Here is a 22,222-nt window from a genome sequence, read left to right as displayed (position 1 = left end):
TTAATTTTTTTTTGGAATAAAACTTTGCTTTGTCCGTCGATACAAATTCAGATTTGGTATACTGGATTTGGATTTCCACAAGCCTGTTTTATAAAGTTTGCTTTTTGAATAACATGATACTTTGTAGGGGTATGTGGCGGGACCATCATCATCATAAATAACATGATAGCCTTTCGATTAGTCGTGAAATACGATGGCGCATCATCTGTGGAAGTCGGACCTACTACGGGCTCCAGAAGAAACTGCGGTCAAAAAAAAATTCGCCACCGCACCAAATGTGTCATGTAGGACTTGCAAGCACTCTATTCGAGGGACGGGTGCTTAGGACCATCTTTGGCGGTGTGCAAGAAGACGGTGTGTGGCGGCGAAAAATGAACCACGAGCTCGCCCAACTCTACGGCGAACCCAGTATCCAGAAGGTAGCTAAAGCTACCTCTGCACTTGCCACGAGTTCATGCGGAATTTGTTGGAATTTTTGGATTAGGTTCGAGAGGCAGAGGTCCGTCTTGGTTAACGAGCTGCCAATGTGATAGATAGGAGAAGGCAAATTATGGAATTTCTAATTGGATGTAGGAAACGAGCTCTATAGTTCATTTCCAATTCTAGCAGATTACTGTTAGAATACTGAAGTTGAAGATATAGGAATAGTAATGGAAACGGTATGGAAGTCCATTTCCAGTTCTAGCGATTGCTAGAACATGAGAAATATAGAGAAAGATACAAAGTAGGATAATGGAACGGACCTGGGATTGAACCCACGACCTCCTGCCTATGAGGCAGAAGCAGTAGCCATTTGACTACCAAGCCCGCTCCCTTTCGGTACGACTTTGTACGACGAGAAAAACAAAACCAAAGAGGTTTCTCCACAATTTTCTAAAAAGGGGTAAATAAAGTAGAGAACCATTTGGGCAGTACCTGTACCCCCTATTCCCGTCCACAACGTTCATTACTCGATCGCATTACAACCGAGTTACTTGTTGTTTAGTACATGGTCACTTTCTGTCGACATCTAGTGATGTACAAAAAATCAAGCCATTTGGTTGGAACTAGCCACCCTATAACCAGAGACCGGCGGAGTGAAAAACTGTCGAAATGGCAACGCATGAAAATGCATGAAATCGTGCAAATAATACTGGCTTCACTTGAACTTTTTGCTTGCTTCTTATGGATGCAAAAAGTAAACAAGTCGAATTGGAACCGCTTTTGAAGATAAGAAAATTATATTGAGCTTTTTAGTGGAATGTCTTCGCTTTTGAAGGTTCGATTGGAAACAAGATGGCGTCTTCGCCGATCTCTTATTGTAGTATTTCTAGTTGGAACGCGGTCAAGTTATTAACGTTGCGGACAGGAATAGGGGGTGCTGCCCAAATGGTCCCGCTCCCTATGACGTCCATTAGTGTTTGATATCTATTTTGAGAACTTCCAAAAACCAGTACAAAAGAGTTCCTCAAGTGTTTTTTGAGAGTATCTTCAAGACCAAAACCTATCCTGGCAACATATTAAGGTGGGAACTGCCCAGTAGGGTAACCAACTTGATTTGGACCCCTACACATTTCCTCTACACCCTCCTAGCGACAATGTCTAGATTTATGAATTGTAACCAATGCCGCTGCTAATACCTTATTGACTACAGGAAAATAATATTGTTCTGCATTTGTTTAATTCGTTTCCTGCATATCATGATGCATATCAATCGGCTTAATTGGGTTTTTTGTCTTTCTCTTTCAACAAAGTTGTACCGAAAGGCTATCATTTCACTCCAAAATCGAACTTTTTATAGAAGTCTCGGAGACCCATGATGTTATATACCAATCGACTCAGCTCGTCGAACTGAACAAATGTCTGTCTGTCCGTGTGTATGTGTGTGTGGGTGTGCACACGAAAACCGAAGAACATTAGCCACATTTTCATATAGTAATTCTTAACCGATTTTCTCGCAACAAGTTGCATTCGACAGAGAACAGTCCTGAATTTGATAACGATCGACCATTGCGTTTAAAAGTTATTAAGAAAATGAAATCGAACTATATAAGCGCCATAGAAGGTTGGTGTCTTGGCTAAATGCGAGAAAGGCAGTATTACAACTCGGTGAATTAAGTTGAGTTTTTAATTTTGAAAAACATGTTATTTTTTTAATTTATTCGATAGAACACCTTTTTCTGGGCTACAACATTTTTTTTTCACACTCAGACCATAAATTTGATGTTAAAAAGACATTTTAAGTTTAAGTTTTTAAAAATTTGACTGCTTGGCTTGAGGTTGACAGCTCATAGTAAAATCAAGTTAGGGCTGTTCAATACACGGAATTATTAGGTTTGTTTTAAACTGATTTAAAGTAATTTTGAATTTAGGCACAGTTTGTATAATAGATTCACGATATGTTATAATCTCAATACCCCTAAAAAACCCTAATTGAACACATTTTATTGAAAATTCGGCTTTTTCTTCAAACTTCGAACTTCTAAACTGAGGGTGTTCAAAATGTGTGTATGTATTCGGGGGCCTAAAATATGTTGCTGTGCTTGTCATAAGACGAGTTTGTACAATCCCATTTAATTCCACCACCTAATTGTACCTTGACAGATACTATGTTGCTGTGTACAAAACGAAGAATATTTTCATTTCATGGTTTTAGAATTCTTGTAATCTTGTAATATCAACGCACCCTCTGACTATAACCTATCTGCGTTGTATTTAAATACCGCTGAGCGATACGTCTACCGATTTTCATTTCATGGTTTTAGAATTGTCCTAAAAACCATTACTTGTTCTACAAGTGTTCTATAAAACTAGCATATGTTACTAGTGTGCACCACATGGTGTGCACATAAGGATCATGAAGACAATTTGGTCCAAAAACTCCTTCAGAAGTTAGGAAGGAAGGAATCAACATTAACGTGCCATGGATGTCCATGGAACCACCGGGCAACCTCGTCTGAGCGGATGGCGTTCTGGTCATCAATAAGTCTTTTAGAAGTTAAAATATTGGAATGTTTTTTATTCCCTTGAACAGGGAAGCAATAGTTTACCAGCGCTTAACACAAGCACAAGCTTTCTTTCTGACCTAACAAATGTAAATAAAACGAGGTTTTACATTGATCCATGCAAAAGGGAAAAACTATAAGAGAAATCGATTAGTTTTAACCCCGTTTAAAGGAACACGTAAACAAATAAAAAATATTTAAATAAATAAACGTTATACAGCTTTCTGTCCAGAACCAGCTCCTCCTTTACTATTTATCATCGCCTAAGCTTGTGACTGGCAAAATACAACAATCCTTTATCAGAAGACGAACATATTACGCTTCCCGGCCGGTGTGAAGATAGATTGCTTTGCGGATGACGTAATGCTAGAAAGGGTTACGTTACGAACAGGGAATCAATTTGGCCGATGACATACTCACGCGTGTGCGTGCGCGAACGCGTCCAAGACAAAAGAATTTCTCTTGCTGATATTCTGCTTTACGAGTGCTTGGACGCGCTCCGCATCGCTCGACGCGTCAGTATGTCATCGCCCTTTTTCTTGGGTGCGCTTGCGAAACAAGCGACAAAAGAGAATCAACGACAAAGCTTTGTTTTTGTCGGAGATAATAATGACAAAGATCCGATTTTTTTTTGTCAGAAACAAAAAAGAAGACAATTTTGTTGCTAACTTTTCATACCGTTATTTTGCATTATCTTTACAGCTTTTATGGCGGTTTTATGCTATCGTAGTTTCTGCTATTATGGAAATATTCGAGAATCTAACTCTGATTACGAAAATATCATCGTATTTTCGGAAGTATCAAAGCATGCAATGGAAATGATTCTTGTCATATTGTGTTCGGGTTCTGATAAAGGCTTGTTGCGAAGTTCGTTTGTCAGTAACAAACTCTGTTGATGACAGAGTAGGCTAGATGCAATGAGCTAGACTTTACTAAGGTGGCGCAGATCAGCGCTGCGTGCAACTAGTTATCTCTTTTACTCTTCCGCTGTTCTTATGCAACGCAAATAGTGACGTCACTATTTGCGTTGCATAAGATCAATGGGAGAGTTAAGAGAGAACTAGTGGCACGCAGCGCTGATTTGCGCCACCTTAGTTAAGTCTAGCTCCTTGGGCTAGATGTACCAGTCGTGGCTATAGGACCAGTTGTCGCACTAGTGCTTTATATGCGAAAATGGCCAATCAAATCATTACAAAACAAGTTCAGATCGATAAAGCATACTAATATGATACGATAACACCTTTGATCTCCCCAAAACAAGCAAAGCATAATTGTAAAAATTGATTTTGCTTAATTTCTGACGTCCTTTGCACCAGTTGTCGCACTAGTGGTCCAAATTTGGCCAGTCCCTAAAGAAAACAATGGGATTTGCCAAATAAGGAACCAAAATAAGGAATAGTGCCACAACTGGTGCATGCGTTCCTATTATGGATTTATCAATTTTGAGGATTATAACAAATTTTATTGTGGTTTTCACAGCTGTTCTAAGAAGCAGGAAGTAAAACCTTTCGCTTGATATATAAAGTCGACCTGCATGCCTTTTACTTATTTTTTATAAAACACTTGTTCTTATGTATGGCGACAATTGGTACATCCACCCTATATTGTTAGGCATTGCTCGAATATTGATTCCCTGGTTACGAACGACATTCTCGAAGAAATCTAACTGCAGGCTTCGTATGTGATTTGCATAATCGAGAAGAATGGCTACACTCAAGGAGGTTATCCCGTGCACATCACAAGACCAAGACCATTGTAATGCATAACCGCCATGGATTGCAGCAAGCAAGGATAATAGGGACCTGCAAAGTTAACTCCGTGATGTCATTAAAGCATTTAGGCGTGATGATCGACGATAAGCCCAATTTTACGAGCAACGTCGATTATGCATGCCAACGGACTTCATTGGCGTCTTTACCACGAATGATATCCAACAAAGCACCGATGCGTAGATTAATAACGATTGTACCTAGCCATTCGTTATGCCTCACCGACATAGGCCGTAGCACCAAAAGCTAATATACCGAGTAATACGGTTTGACCGCAAGTCCACAAGTCGCTAGCACATACCGCACCATACCAAAGCGGTGTGCGTTATAGCTGGGATGATGCCGACCGACATACTGTTAGAGGAAGATGTGGAGCAGTGGCGCCGGGAGTAGGTAGGACAAGTAGGACATGTCCTACGCATGAATATTCCTGGGTGGAACGATCAAGGCATTGTCCTACCCATGATTATGGTAAGAACATATCACATATAGATAGTGGAATATATAGATGAGCGAAGATAAATCCTCTGTCTCCAAACGAACTGTCAAACGTGTCTCCAAACGAGCATGACGTCACGATTGGAATGGAAACGTTAAGGGCTGTGACGCCATATGCGCGTGTTCACGGGCAAAAAAATCGACTCAGCCATGCTTTCGCTCATCTATAGATTTTACTATCTATTATAATATCACATAGGTAACTATTTGCGGTAAGACGCGCAACTACAAAGCAAGACCATGCTGAGGGTGGCTGGGTTCGATTCCCGGTGCCGGTCTAGGCAATTTTCGGATTGGAAATTATCTCGACTTCCCTGGGCATAAGTATAAGTATCATCGGGTTAGCCTCATGATATACGAATGCAAAAATGGTAACCTGGCTTAGAAACCTCGTAGTTAATAACTGTGGAAGTGCTTAATGAACACTAAGCTACGAGGCGGCTCTGTCCCAGTGTCGGGATGTAATGCCAATGAAGAGAAAGAAAAACTATTTAGTTGCAATACTGTCTGGTAGTCCCAATACTGTATGTCTACAGTCTACAGTAGTTGCAATACTGTCTGATTTCCCAAGTCTTAAAAATTTCATCAAATGTTAGACAGTTATGGTATGTAGTTTTTGTATGATGCAAAACCTTCGTCTTGCAAAACCTGTGTGTTAACAAATGCGGTTTCAAAGCTATCCAGACTATACACCGTAATCATAGAGGCTTCTAAGATACCGTGACATGCCCTATTACCGTGGGGTTAAGGACGTGTCCACAATAAATTCGCTATATAAAATTCAATTTGTAATAATCACCCTTGAAAACTATGTCGCTTTAATCAATATTAAATACATTTGAAGGGAAAAATATGTTTTGTACTTCAACTCATAAGAAAATGAAGAAAATAGTATTCGACATTTGATTTATAAATATGCCTAATACCGCGTACATTCCGAAGAAAATTCCAAATACCGCGCAGAAAATTGCCTAATACCGTGCCCTATCAAACAAGCTCAAATGATGAGCTTAAGAGCACATTTACAATAAAATATGTAAATAATTGAATCATATACAAATTTCAATTAAATTATTAGGTCATACATACTAAAAACGTCATAAAAATTTACTATTTTACACAGATACCTACTGGGAAAAGAATCATTTCCTTGGGAAGTTAGCTATTTCTCAATGTTGACGGTTTAAAAGCGTTCATTAATTTTTTAAATAATTTACTTCATATTTATTTAGGTTTTAGATAGATGATATCCAATCGAGTATCTAACCAGATTTGAAGACAATTGGAGGATTTGTATTCAGATGAAAAATATACTACCTTCATTTCTAAAGGAAACTGCACAGGAAAAATATTTACGTCTATAGTCTGTGGTAAATATCGCACAAACAATATTGTATTCGTATGCTGAACGACACAATAAAGACGATTTGTATGTTCATTAGATGTATACCATCTTCAAGTCTTCCAACAGAAGTTTCTTTTTGGGGAAGTATTGGAATAATACGTATTGCAATATGTAATTCATCTGAATGATGCTTCCCTAGTAATCCTACGCATAAAATGTCGTAGATATTTAATATGAATGTTTCAATACCTATACGATATTGTCTAGTGGTCTATGTATTCAATGTGATAGTTACGTTTTATTTTTCTGAGTATCAACTTCACGGTATAGCCAAGTCACGGTATTAGGCACTACTGGCGAAGAAGATGGGCTAATACCGCGACAATTGTTTTGATCAATAAAAATGCAAAAACAAGAAACTTAAATACCATTTCAGTACCCAACTCATTTTTTATACCTGTAAAACTGGGTTCAATGAGATATTGGAAGTAAATATCATTTAAAATCAAGTTACAGGACTTGGAAATATAACCATAATTTTAAGCGTTTTTCTAAGCGGATGCAAATTTTGGCTGGTCGAGCCATACATTTTCACATTTATTTTTTAGCGCCTAATTTACGTCACAAATACTCACAATAATAATTTGCTAACATTTTCTGATATATATTTGTGTATTTCACCAAATAATGTGATGTGTATGACAGACAGTACCTCTATATTCATCAATTTGGATAAAATCCACGGTATTAGGCAATGCGCGGAATTAGGGCAGGTCACGGTACTAAAACATAGTCCACTGATTGTTCTTAACGACCCCAAGAATTACGTTTCAATTCCAAAAGTGTCTCATAGTTTTTGGTGGTTAAACAAAAGTTATAGGAATCTGAAAATATGATTATTTCAAATTTTTCAACATTTTCAGCATTTTATATTTTAGTATAGTCATAGCTAGTTTAAATGGATTTTTAGAAGTCCGCGGGAAAAAGAAACCTGGAAGGGTTTATTGAAATCTATGGAATCACAATCATCACTAAGCCCGCATGGAATATGGTTTGCAAGGGGTACGAACTCTTGATATTGAATTGCCAAGGTCCATGACAAATTTTGGAAGTGAATAAACCTCAAAGAAATTAGTAATAATTGCTTAAAACCATTAGAGATTTGCAGAAATTTGTGAGATCCGTAACCTCTGTGAAGATTTTCAAAAATCAGAAGCATTCCAGAATGGGCAGTGAGACAAAAAGGTAAAATGACTAGAGGTCGGATAGGCAAAAGATTGAAGGAAAAGAAGTTCGAATGAACAAAATTCAAAAATTCCTAATTTCATGTACATGATGACTGAGAAAATATTTTCAACAATAATTTTGGAAACACTTCTTGTTTGGTATTCTCCAGAAATTAGTTTAGTGTTCTCCAGTCACCGGGCGAGTAATGTGTGTGTTGGTTTTGTCTTGAATCACGATACAATGAAGTTAAATAATTAGTGCTTTGTAGTACGTATCCAGCTATTTGGAAATAGGGGCAAAGACTGCTTTGGCAAGATTTGTTCTATTATTGTCAGGGGGAGGGGGGTTTTCGACCAAATTTCATGAAATTTGGCCATAATATTCTTTGATATGCAAAGAATGTTCAGGCCAAATTTGAGCATAATCAGTCAAAAAAAAACCCCTGCCAATAATAGAACAAAACCTGCCAAAGCCGTCATTCCCCCAACAATGTTTGTGCTGAAGACCAACGAAATGAAATTTTTTTCACAACTTTTGTGAGGATTCTGCCCGGGAGTCAAGATTTTTGATATTCAGAGTTGATTTCATGTAAAATTTGCATCGATTTTTCAACACTATAACTGTTGCCTGAATAGCTTTTTCTTGTCTTTATTAGCGAGACTTTCACCCCTGGGCTAGTCTCGAAACCTAAATAGTCATTTTTCGTATTTGTCCTACCCACGACTTGGAACGTGGATGCGCCTCTGATGTGGAGTGCTTCATTTCAACGAAAGGAACTTGATGCAAGAGCAAATTGCAGAGCATGGAAAAAGGTGGTTGGACCCACAGGCTAATTCCGGATGTGTCAAATTAGGTTAAGCATGGTCATATCAACTTTCACCTATCACAAGTGTTGACTGTACTGTGCGTGATGCAGTGAATACCATGCTCACCCCGACAACAAACACGTCACGGGTAGGTAAGTGATAGACTGCTAGGTCCATGGCTTGCAATCAACATCAACGGGTGGTGAGATTACCACCCTTGAAGCCGATGTTGTGTGTTATTGCCGATGTTGCGTGTAATTGCTCAGTTACCGACCGGGGACACGGTTTGGGGTCGCGTAAGTTACATGACATACCCATTTCCCCACACTACCTGGGTTAACCTCCTCATGTGTCTGGTTGAAGATTTCCGTTTACCCTTGCACAAGAAAAAAAAACTCGTTGACTAGAACAGCACAGAGGGAATCAATGGATGGATGCATAGGAGTTGCTTTCCAACTCAATATACAGTCCGAGAACTTTGATCCTTAAATGCGCAATGTTGTTTTAAAACAACTAACCAAAAATACGTTTAATAGTGCTGTCCAATGAGAGCTTGAAGCAGCTCGAAGTTTCTCCCTGTCCTGCTCATGCCTATTTGTTGACAAATAAAGAACGAGCAGGACGGGAACACCTTCGAGCTGCTCATTGAACAGCACTAATGTTAATGATTTTAATGGTTGTTTACGTTAAAAATAGTTTCGACGATTCCTAAAAAAATCGCCTTGCGCTTTTAAGGGTTAACTAATAATCAATTACGACGCAGGGGATAAGGAAGAAATGATTTTCTATTATACTCGCCCACTGCAAGCCGAGAACACCACTGCACCTTGCCACAAGTTCAAAATTTTCTTGGAATTTGGAGTTTAGGTTCTGTGGTTGCCAATGTAATAGGAATGCATTGTTTATTTATAGGAAACGAGCTTTTCCGTTCATTTCCAATTCCAACAGAATACCAGAAGGTTGAATGGTTGAAGTTATAAAGACGATAGAAACGGTATGGACACCATTTCCTGTTCTAGCGATTGCTAGAACATAAAAAGTAGATGAAAGATACCTTATACCTAATACCCTTATTCTTGTTTACGGACGAACGATACTTTCAAACGAATGCGATTCGTTCGAACCGTTTCTCCATTTCATTTTGCTGGCGTAAACAAGAATGCGGAGAATGCGCTTCAACTATCGTTCGAAAGCGCGTTCGTACGTAAACAAGAATATGGGTGAAAGTATAAGAACGTTCTTGGGATTGAAACCACGACCCATTGCGTATGAGAAGCGGTATCCATATGAGCACCAAACCAGATTCGATTATTAGACAGGCGAATAAGAATCCTGTTGATGCAATCACACCATAACTGGAAACTAATTGATTTTTTTCACGAACTTCGTAATATAGTAATATCACGATTTTATCACCCCCTGGTGAATTTGAGTGATAAAACAGAGTATGTGACAAAATCGGAAAATTGTTAATTCATTCCACAAATATGAATAACTAGCTTTATGTACCCGGCCTTGCTCGGAATTGCCAGTTTGATTCGCAGTTTTTTTTTTCACAATCGGAAAATGAATAAACCAATTGGTCAACAGGATAATTGCGTTATCTTATCGATACTTCATCATTTGATCAAAAGAAGGCAGATTTCATTTGAAAACATTGACTGATTTTGGAAAAGGGAGCGAACCCATAATCGCCATATTCCGGGCAAACGTCTATTTCTAAAGAAGGACAAACATCCACCGATGCCTTATTCCGAGCAAACGTCTATTTTTAAAGAAGGGATCACATTCACCATCCAGAAGGAAACACATTAATCATTGCTTTTACGTTGGGCAAACCATGATTTCGATAAATGGTTGAATTGATCGATAACTAAACAATACAATAATGGGTTCAGAAGTTAGGCTGGAGCACACACACAAACATACAAACATTGAGTTTTATATATCTCGGCAACTTATTCAAAACGACGTATGTGATTTTGTAAACAAAGATGCATACGTCGATTTGTCAAATATGATGACACTCCCACGCAAACCAATACAACGAACATGTAGCCGAAACCTCCCCTACCTGTATGTGGCGATAGTTTGCGTGGGAGTGCTATCAGATTGCAGAAATCAACGTTTAAATTTTTGTTTACAAAATCACATACGTCACATACGTTGAATAAGTATCCGAGATATATAGATAGCTAATAGCTATATGTATCCGGCTTTGCTAGGGACTGAAAAGTAAATTATAGAATTAAAATGTCCAATGCTGTAGCACGAAACCCACAGAGGTAGATCTACCGCTCATAGAATTGAACCTTTGTATCAATATATTTTTATATCTTTGTTTGGCCCTACCTTTTCAATAAACATCTTCCAAAAATAGAGAATAAGTGTACCAAATCTGGTTGGAATTTATCCTGGGAGTTACACTGAATTGCTCATTTTTTAAAGACAACCCCTTCCCCCCATAACTTTCCCTTTTCCAAAATGACCCTCCCACCTTCTTTGTTATCTTCTCCTTAGAATAGAAAATGTGTGCACCAAATTTGGCTGAAATTGGTCCTGGGAGTTGGGTGTTACACTGAATTGCTCTTTTTCTAAAGACAACCCTTCCCCCTTACCCTCCCCTTTTCCCAATGATCATCCCACCCCTTTGTTATTTTCTCCTTAGGATAGAGAATGTGTGTACCAAATTTGGATGAAAGCGGTCCAGGGGTTCAAAAAGAAACACTGAATTGCCTGTTTTCTGAACAATACCCCTCCCCAGACCCTCCCTCTTTCCCAAATTACACTTCCATGTGATCGACTTCTCTTAGTGAATATGTGTACAATATTTGGTTGATATGGGTACTGGAAGTTGGGAGTAACACTGAATTGCTCGTTTTATAAAGACAACCCCTCCCCCCCATACCCCCCCTCTTTTTACAATGACCGCCCCCCCCCCCTTTGTTATCTTTTCTTTTGGGGTGAGAATGTGTGTATCAAATTTGGTTGAAAACGGGGCAGGGGGTCAGAATTTACTCTAAATTACCCGCTTTCTGAACAATACCCTCCTCCAGACCCCTCCCCCTTTCCCAAAATCTCTCATATGATTGTTTCCTTATAGTGAATATGTGTACAAAATTTGGTTGAAATCGGTCCTGGGAGATGAAAGTTACACATAATTGTTCGTTTTCTAAACAAAACCCCTCCCCCCTTCCTAAATGACCCTCCCACCCCCTTTGTTAACTTCCCCTGAGGATAGAGAACGTGTGTACCAAATTTGGCTGGATTCGGCCTAGTGGTTCAGAAGTAGTTAGCGAACATACATACATAGATTGGTTTTTATATATATAGATTGTATGCCTTGGAAAGGCAAAATGCGTGAACGGTACCCGTTATTTATTGTCGAAATTGCTTACAGAATACTACAGCCGGTGAAAGTTATTTCATGAAAATCAATGTTGTTTGCGAAATTATTTACAGAAATAAAAAGAACGACTAAAATTTTCGAAAAAATTTGGAGTGATAAAGTTGGGCCGAAGACGCAAAAACAGGTCAACACTGTATGGACAGCTGAATGAGCGACAAAGATAAAAGAATAATGAGGTCTTTGTTGTGGTAAGATGCGCCTCTACAAAGAAAGACCACGCCGACAGTGGTTGGGTTCAATTCCCTGTCCCGTCTAAGAATTACCGCTGTGTACTAGCACAGTGAACTTTCTCTCGCTTGATATTGAAGGGAAAGTTTAATGAAATTCAATTTTAAATGTAAGGTAGATGTAACTGTTTTGTCAGTATTTCTTGATTAAAAAACCCCGGCAAGTTTTTTTTTTCGATTGTGATAAGTAAGATACAAAGGTTCAGTAATTCCATGAAAAATAAACCCACAATAGTAGCCAGACCAAAGTAAAAATGTAGTTATCTATCAATAACTACATAATCAAATCGCAAAATCTACCGAGCAAAGTCAGGTGCATACAGCTTATACTGTATAAAAATACTGGAAAATTCACATAAAAACGCGTGTATACCCAAATCCGCGTAAAAAGCAACCCCAGTAGTGTGCATGTAAAACAAAAAAAAACATGCAACATGAAAGATTTCTTTCTCACTTTTTCGTTAACTAAGATTAAATAGTACTTACGTGCATCAATGGACTATCACGATTCGTCTGAAGATTTCACACGACCGAAACCATTCAAATATAGATCCAGCGCAAGACGCTAGTCCCAGAAATGCATGGTTTCGGAAGTATGTCCACCTATCGCTCGAGCATGACATCTGTTGCTTTACTCGGACTCAGAGTTGAGAAATGTCATTTCGGTGTCATGGGATTAATTTTCTAATAATTGTCATCGTTAGTTATTTATAATTATTTTTAATAACCTGGAACGCTTGATAAAGCATTTCCTAGCTTTGTCTAACAGACCGCTGCCCTAAGTCTACCGTCGGCGGCGTGAGAGCCAAATTAGTATCAAATTACATCAATGTCGCGACATTTCATGATTTTTGTTATAATTCCACTCGCATACCCCCTACATTGTTTTAAAACAATGATCTGTTAGACAAACTTATATGATCCTTCAAGCGTTTAAGTTCACCAAAAATCCCGTATTGTACTTTCGAGTTAACAAATTGGCAATGGCAATCCCATGACATGTAGGCGACATTTTTCAACACTGCTCGGAATAAAATCCCGTGTAAAGCAGCATCAGTCACTCCAGCAGCTGCAGCAGTAGAGACCAAGGCGAATGAGAAACAAGTGGACGATCTTTTACAGCAAGGGGGATTGATTTGTTCGGAATCCAAAAGGGAGTGTCTTATTCTAATGAATAGTAGAAAAGTTTCATACCCACCTGATACCTAATATCGGGTCCTGGACCAGACCCGATTCATCACTTCCGATTTTCAATTCGAGAAACCGATTAGTATCGTCTCTTTTTGGGGCAAGTCCTCCTAAAATTGATTAGTATTCGTATTTCATTGATGCTTACCTACTCTCAATATTATAATCCCGGGCACTATGGTACATTCACGAAACATTCAACAAATGTGACATCTGTTCAATGTTTTCTAATAAGTGAAATGATTTAGTAGCTTACTCTGTAATGGATCGAGTAATCCACCCACTTTGACAGACGCGGAACGGAACGGAACGCGAATTTGTTCGATTGCATTAGATTGACATACGACCGCGTTTGACATTGACACCCGTGCAAACCTCCAAGCGTGAATTTGTTCAAACTCGTCAAGCTATCACAGCTGCTTGGAGCAATCCACTTCGTATTTAGTGCAGAGACAATATAATTATTCAGTAAAGAAGGGACATGTGATCGCTTAAATACTATGAATGGCTTTCCAGCGTGTTTGCCGTCCGTAATAATCCCGATCCGTGGCACGAATGACTTTGCGATTCGATTCTAGCACGTATCGGAACGTTCCGAATAGCTGGAGGGAAAGAGTATTGGCGGAAGAAGTCTGTACATGGCCTGGCCCTGATCGTTGCCAATATTTGAATGAACTTCAATAGATAGTTTGGTTACGCGAAGCTTTGCCTAATCCACCTGATCTTTGCTGAGGGGGAGTGAGTTCCAGAACATACCTTGTTAGACGAGACATTTCCAACGATAACTCCAACGCTTGAACTGGTTCCACAATAGCACTACTTTAGTAAACTTCTTCAGATTTTCATTGTATCTTACTTGCACTTCTTAGCATACTGTCTGATAAAACTTTGCACTATTCTACGCACTGCTTTCCACTATCACTGAGCTGTGTTGTTAGTTATTGCCTCCTCATATCCCCTCCTAAGCTGTGTTTTTCAATGTTAGTAATAGTGTGTTGTGTGTATGGTTATATAACCTATTCTAGAATATGAAAATACGGGGAAGCAAAGATCAGGTTTCTCATAAAAACATCGAATTCTCAAGCGCTAGTACGACAACAACCCCCGCGGGCGCCACTGATTCCCTCCGAAATGTTAACATTGGTTCGTACACCTACCTTGTGCTGCCTGGTCCGCTCCGGTGCCACTTTCTGCGTACGATTCACTGAACCCAGAAGCGCCAGCCTTTGCGTCCTCACCCTCTGCGAAGTATGTTTCGTCATATTTGCTCATATCACCATACGTCTCATCTTCAACGTAATGTGCCGAATCGTCCTCTGCCTGATCGTGTTCCGTTGTGTCCTGTTCCGCTAGTGAATGCTCCTGTTCGTGTTCCGTGTCGATCGCTTCAACTTCCGATGGATCGTCCGCGTATTCCGGTTCCGCTTTCGGGTTGATAGTTTCGATTGGCATTTCGACGTATTCCGGTTCGGAGGAGACCGAGGGCTGCGGAGTTTGCGTGATTTGCTTCACAATTTGGACAGTCTGAATCTGGGCCGGTTCGGAAGCTTCGAGCGGATCAGTGAGCTTGGCTCGTTTCAGAACTTGAGTCGTTTGCGGTGTGATAGAGGCTCGTTGTTGGAGGGGGCGTTTCTGGGCTTGCTGGGTCGGTTGCTGTAGGATTTGCACCTGCTGGGGCACACTGATCTGAGTGGTCACTGTGCTACTGCTGGCGCTGACTACGGAGGCAGGGGTGGAGGTGGCTTGAATTTGTACTACTTTCTCGTGATCGCTTCCGTCGTCCGAGTCGAACTTGTACGACTGGTTGCGACTACGCACGATAGGTTTCGTCCGCGGTGAGGACGCTAGAGATGGAATGGTCGTCGAACTTGCCGACGGTGGTAGGTGGGAGGTGGTTTCTTTGGCGGGTGATGGTTGGGTGGGCGCGCTCTCTCCCTGTTTGCGATAGAAAAAGAAATAAGTTAGTACCGAGATATTCACGTGATTCGTTAGAGGGGGCGCTCTTACCGTTTCAGTCAGTCCTTTAATTTGTAGCGCTTCCGCCGTACTAATAAACGCGGGCAGGGCATCCTGCTTCACGTTCACCTCCCCACAGTACATAAACTGGATGAGATCCTTCAGTGCTGAATGACTGACGTCCTTCAGGAAAACTAAGGGAGAGGGAAACAAAAATAATTAACTATCTGCTGGTTGTGAAAAACCGGGTTATTTTTTTCTGCACTGAAGAGCATTACAATTTTTTTGTGAAATTCCGCCACAAGCAAAAGGATTGATTTTTATTCGATTCTTTAATGGGGTGCATTTCATACGACAATCTTATGAAATATTGTAAGGTCGTTCAAAAAAGTGTAACTTGGTATCGAACCATAGACGGCGTGATTAGGACTTAGGAGGCGTGTGATCACACCACCCGAAAAGTGTTACGGAACGGACCCCATTCGACAAAGCCATTCGATTTATTGTATTTACAATGTTCTGAAAACTTAGATCGCTGTACACCCAATATTTTTTATTTAATAATTTCTCGGTTAACCTGAACATTCACAGCTTTTAAAATGCCAGTATTTTTTTTTTTTTTTGCTGCATTTTTTCGTGCGGTGAACTCTTAGTTTCATCGATGATAAAGGTCATAACCCAACCGTGAAAAACCTTGACCTCACCTAAGCATTTAATGTAAAAGGTTCACGTGATTATTCTCAATAAACTAAACTAAACTAAAAAGAACTGGACGTAAATAATATGTGGAAGATTATGATTTGAAAAATGTACTGGAGGTAACCACTTTCCTTGAATGGGACTCGAGCCCACGACCCTCAATACGCTAGACTGGTGCTTTTAAGAAAAATTGAGCTAAGAAAAGAGATTTCTGAATGATTTACCACCGGCGGTGTGCCGTCTGTCTCTTTCTGTCGAAAATCTGTGATTGTGGTAGTGCACCGAGAAATACCACAAAGACTCATGGTTATGGTCAGACAGTGGTTTGTCCCCCTTAACCAACTAAGCTACAAAGGGCCTCCTAAAGTTAAAAGCACCAGGTCTACCGTACCGAGGGTCGTGGGTTCAAGTCCCATCGCAGAAAAGTGATTAACTCCAATACATTTTTCAAATCTTTTTCCACATTAATCACGCCCACCGGGAGTGAATGAAAACGTACATATTCACATGAGTTTTCAGAACAAATTATGGTCCAAGTCGGAAAATAGGCAATTAACTTTGATTGAAACCCCCATTTTTTTTTTATTTCTGAGATTCATTGTAAATCGCGTAAATCTCATAACACGCGTAAAAGAACTGGTTAGACCCCTAAACCGAAGTAAAAAAAAATTCAAGGAATGCGTCCAAAATTTAAAATCCGCGTAAAAAACTGATTAGACCCCGAAATCGACGAAAACGAAACCCGATTTTATCACTCCCTTCGTGAATTTTGGGGTGATAAAATAGGGAATGTAACAAAATCGAAAAAAAAATCAATTTTTTAATTCATTTCACAAAGTTTTAAAATATCCTTGCAGGTACTTAAAAAAAAGATTTATAATAAACCACAAGCGGTGAAAGTTATTTCATGAAAATCATAGTTGTTTGCGATATTATTTACAAAAATAAAAAGAACGACCAAAATTGTTTTTCTTTTGGGTTGTCAAAATTGGTTCGAAAACGTGGTAAAATCGGTCAACACTGTATTCCGAACGAGTTGACAAATGCAAATGGGATCAGTACTCACAAATGAATTTATTTCATGAAAATAATTGTTGTTTGCGGTATTACAGTACATATTCACAAAATTAAAAGAATGACTAATATGTTCAGAATTTTTGGAGTGACAAAAATGGGTCAGAAATGTTATAAAATCGGTTAAAAAACGTGATGAAATTGGGTACACTGTATAAGCATAACAGCCACGTAAATTCAAGTAGACCCAAACATTCACGTAAAAAGATAGCCCAGTGTAATGATATAATGTGACCCACTATCTGGGTGGTGTACCCCAATGCAGCTGCACATTTAGAGCAAATGGCTTGTGCATAGTTAGTGCAGTTATGTCGAAACATGGTACATCGTTGCATTCGAATTTTTGTTATCTTTAATGCAAAGGTAAAACTAATTGACTATCCTTTCTGTGCCGTTCAGTATTTGCGTACTGTACTATTTATGTTTAGATTAAAACACCTGGAATGGACAAATCCGTGGATACTGGTCGTAAGCTCATAAACACGACGTTTATAGTTCGAACCCAGGTTACACTCTTTTTTGAATAAACAGAAAATGTTTCAAAAGATTGTTGTATGAAATGCATTCTATGAATACATTTTCTCGTGGCGAAATTATAAAAAAAAAGAATCCTATGATGATCATACGACCAATTTCCGCAATGTAGACAGAACTACAAATAAATCTTGCTTGACCTTGTAAAATGTAGAACTATAGGCACTGGAGTCGGTTTTTACGCAATGGATACGTATCGCGTAAATTCCAAAAACCACGTAAAAAACGACTATAAAAAATCACGGTTTTTTCGACCTTTTAGAAAAACCGCGTAAAACATTTTTTTTAAATCGCATTAAAATATGACTTCAATATCTGCGTAAATCTCAAAATCCGAGCTTATTTAATTTGGGGCGTCTTTTTCAACCTAATGTTGGGCATCAAGGATAGTACAATTATCCTTGACCTGATACAATAATGCCTCAACAGGATAACTTATGTTCATCCCGGAGTGAAGATTATTTAAATTTTAAAATTTAATAAAAAATTGGAAAAAATAGTAGTATTTTTGCAACGTTGATTTCCTTTGTGCAGATCCTTGTAGATCGAAGCTTTCAATGCAGAAATGTCTGTTCCATTTTAACCCGTTCGGCAAACATTCGGAACTAATGCGCATGATCGCGATGGAAGCATTTGCAAAATCGATTTTCCCGGGCCGACCAGACAGCGTGAAAAATCGATTCTAACCAGGTGCCACCCCCGCGCGACCTGCATGCTAGTTCCGAGTGCTAAAAATTATGCATAATCATGAAAATACTTACTGAATGCGTGCTGATTTGCAGGCATTTGGGTGAACATTTTCCGGAAGTACGGTGAGCATACTGATAGGATGAGTCTGTGTGCCTTAACTAGTTGACCTTCGGCGGCCAGTGTGACGTCCACCAGGTCGCCTCGTACGAGGGATTCATGGAATCCAGCTGATAAATTCGTGTTGAAATTATTCCAACACAGTGAGAACTGCTCGTCGTCCGCCATCTTGTGGCGTGTAGTTTGTTGGCTGTACGAAAAGGAAGAAAGGAAAGATCAAAAAATGACCGTTAACTATGCTGCAAAATAGATGTTAGTGAAATCAAACACAATGAAATCATCCCTACATGATGGAAAATTCCCAAGAAATGAGCGATATGTAAGTCCTAGCCTAGCTGCACATCTTGACGCGGAAAAATTGAAAAATTATATATTACGCTTTTGAATTACATTAATCGCAATAAAATAAACTAATCTAAAATTCAACAATACTTATTAAAAGTTGGTTTTTATCGCAATGGTAAACCTGTTTTATTCATTAAGATCTATTTACGACGCAATAAATGCAACACTATAATTAAAGAAACAAGTACACAAGAAACGGCCGAAATTAAAAAAAAAAAATGCTATCCCTATCTTGTTTACCAATAAAAAATAAATCGAAACAATCTTTTTTTTCGAAACCGCTGCAATTCAGCAAATCGACCATCACGTTCGAATTATTTCATCGTCCCACACAGCCGCCAGGTTATCGAAATCGAGCCGCCATTTTCTTTTCACCACAGCACCCACCCAGGCAGAATGACGCGCGAGCAGCAGTACCGCTCGACATCGATTTTTGCTACGCGCGTTTGCGCGACTGTACTAAAGAACGACCAAGCCCCGGGTTGCGGTGGTGAAAAACCATCATGGCGACCGATTTCCGAGGGCCCCGGTGGCGTAGCCCCAGCGAACTACCAACGCAGCTGCTGATTGCAACATCGAAATCAATCAATTTACACCATTTACTTACCTCGCTATTCACTTTTACACCTATTTAGTGCTATTTTTACACTGAAAAATACTTTCACGTTGAATAAATTATCTGGCGTTGGAACGCCGCTCTGCAACATGGACGACGAAGATACACGTCTACACTCGAGCACAGTTTCTTTGCGAATGAGGCTTCTCGTCGAAACACGAAACGGAATTCGAGCACAACGGCCGACTTTCATCGTTGGGAGAGAAAGCTTTTTTTCGGGAGAGTATTTTCGCCCGGCTCGTGCCGAGATTTTGAATTTATACCAACTGTCGTTGTGAAATATTTCGCGATTACTCAACGGATTTTGTTGACACTCCGAAAAAAAATGTCAGATTCAAGTTGTTTCTCGGTCTCGATAGAATAGATTTGGTTGTCAAACTGAAGCCAAAATTTTCTATTGTGCCGGAGCCAAACATTGAAGATTGTGGTTATGTTCGATTCAGATCCTAAAAAATAAAAAATAAACTTAGTTCGAGTTTTGTATAGTTTGTAACAAATATTTCCACATTATACATTTCAAGTTGAAAATTAGTGAAAATGCAATGAAAAAGCACTCGTTAAATACAAAATTTCACGAGATGCAACAGCTTATTGGAGCAGGAATGTATGCCAACCATTGGCGCTTTGATGTTGCATGAAGAAGAAGAAGCAGAAAGATGATAATCGAAAAAATCTCCACGATGAAGTTTTTAAAACTCTTCTCAAAAGTTCTAGAAGCAATTTAATTAAAAACGATAAGCAGTACGGGGTTGGACTTTTCTTCTACTGTATAATAAACACAGTATTTCTATTCGAAATTTTATTTTCTAATATTACACTTAAAACACATTATAAGAAAAGTCCAACCCCGTACTGCTTATATTATTTATTATTTATTCAGACTAAGGCCGAAGTGGCCTGTGCGGTATATAAGAGTCTCCTCCATTCGGCTCGGTCCATGGCTACACGTCGCCAACCACGCAGTCTACGGAGGGTCCGCAAGTCATCTTCCACCTGATCGATCCACCTTGCCCGCTGCGCACCTCGCCTTCTTGTGCCCGTCGGATCGTTGTCGAGAACCATTTTCACCGGGTTACTGTCCGACATTCTGGCTACGTGCCCGGCCCATCGCAGTCGTCCGATTTTCGCGGTGTGAACGATGGATGGTTCTCCCAACAGCTGATGCAATTCGTGGTTCATTCGCCTCCTCCACGTACCGTCCGCCATCTGCACCCCACCATAGATGGTACGCAGCACTTTCCTTTCGAAAACTCAAGTGCGCGTTGGTCCTCCACGAGCATCGTCCAGGTCTCGTGTCCGTAGAGGACTACCGGTCTAATGAGCGTTTTGTAGATTGTCAGTTTGGTACGGCGGCGAACTCTATTCGATCGGAGCGTCTTGCGGAGTCCAAAGTACGTACGATTTCCAGCCACTATGCGTCTCCGAATTTCTCTGCTGGTGTCATTTTCGGCAGTCACCAGTGAGCCCAAGTACACAAATTCTTCTACCACCTCGATTTCGTCACCACCGATGCAAACTCGCGGTGGGTGGCTCACATTGTCTTCTCTTGAACCTCTTCCTATCATGTACTTCGTCTTCGACGTGTTGATGACTAGTCCGATCTGCTGAGCTTCCTTTTTCAGTCTGATGTAGGCTTCCTCCATCTTCTCAAAGTAACGTGCCATAATATCTATGTCGTCGGCGAAGCCAAATAGCTGGACAGACTTATTGAAAATTGTACCACTCGTGTCATTCCCTGCTCTTAGTATTACCCCTTCCATAGCGATGTTGAATAGCAGACACAAAAATCCATCACCTTGCCGTAACCCTCTGCGCGTTTCGAAGGGACTCGAGAATGCCCCTGAAACTCGAACTACGCACATCACCCGATCCATCGTCGCCTTGATCAACCGTATCAGTTTATCCGGAAAACCGTGTTCGTGCATTAGCTGCCATAGCTGGTCCTGATCGATTGTATCATATGCGGCTTTGAAGTCGATGAATAGATGATGTGTGGGCACGTTGTATTCGCGGCATTTCTGCAGTACTTGGCGAATGGCGAACACCTGGTCCGTGGTGGAGCGTTCGCCCATAAAACCCGCCTGGTACTGCCCCACGAACTCCCTTGCAGTTGGTGCTAGTCGACGGCATAAAATTTGGGAGAGTACCTTGTAGGCGGCGTTCAGCAATGTGATTGCGCGGTAGTTGCTACAATCCAGCTTATCGCCCTTTTTGTAGATGGGACACACGACACCTTCCATCCACTCCTGCGGCAAAACTTCCTCCTCCCAAATCTTGGTAATGACCCAGTGCAGCGCTCTAGCCACCCGCATAATTGAAAACGATCTGTCGTATTCTTGTTATCATTCATATGAAATAAGCGATACTGTTATTATTCACCTCATAGTCGTTTTAAAATGTGACTATACAATATTCGTTAATCAAAATTATACACAATTTTTTAATCACGGTACCAGTTGCAATAATTACAAAATTTATTATGTCTTTACAATTTTTTATCTTTCATTCTTGCATGAAAAATGATAGAAAACTGTAAATGGTTTATAACTGATACCCTAATAACTTCCCATATAGCTTTGATATAATTACGTATCATCTAAAACTATTTGTTTTCCGTGGCAATTCCACACTCACATTAAGAATCATATCCTTCAATGATAAAAATACGGTAAGCATTAGTGTTCTGCGAATAGTATGTATTTTTCTTTTATAGAACGCAGACAATTTATTTCCGTGTG

At 39.8% G+C, this 22,222-nt stretch overlaps 1 protein-coding gene across 50 annotated transcripts in view; it reads right to left on the bottom strand.

The window, feature by feature from the left end:
* LOC134221154 (modifier of mdg4-like) overlaps window positions 1-19,635 on the bottom strand; it is a 143,221-nt gene extending 123,586 nt beyond the window's left edge. For all 50 annotated transcript variants that reach the window (XM_062700613.1, XM_062700426.1, XM_062700418.1 and 47 more), the window contains exons 1-4: window positions 19,476-19,635; window positions 18,478-18,713; window positions 15,461-15,603; window positions 14,611-15,388 (exon numbers count right to left, since the gene is read on the bottom strand). In XM_062700613.1, the coding sequence (XP_062556597.1) occupies window positions 14,611-15,388; window positions 15,461-15,603; window positions 18,478-18,691 (1,135 nt within the window). In that variant the 5' untranslated portion in view covers window positions 18,692-18,713; window positions 19,476-19,635. The remainder of the gene's footprint in view (window positions 1-14,610; window positions 15,389-15,460; window positions 15,604-18,477; window positions 18,714-19,475) is intronic.
* Window positions 19,636-22,222: the final 2,587 nt, after the last annotated feature.

The sequence above is a fragment of the Armigeres subalbatus genome, chromosome 1 (assembly GCF_024139115.2).
Source record: "Armigeres subalbatus isolate Guangzhou_Male chromosome 1, GZ_Asu_2, whole genome shotgun sequence".
In the NCBI taxonomy this organism is placed as follows: Eukaryota; Metazoa; Arthropoda; class Insecta; order Diptera; family Culicidae; genus Armigeres; species Armigeres subalbatus.
Note: the sequence above shows the minus strand (reverse complement) of the source record. Positions and strands in the feature narration are given on the sequence as shown.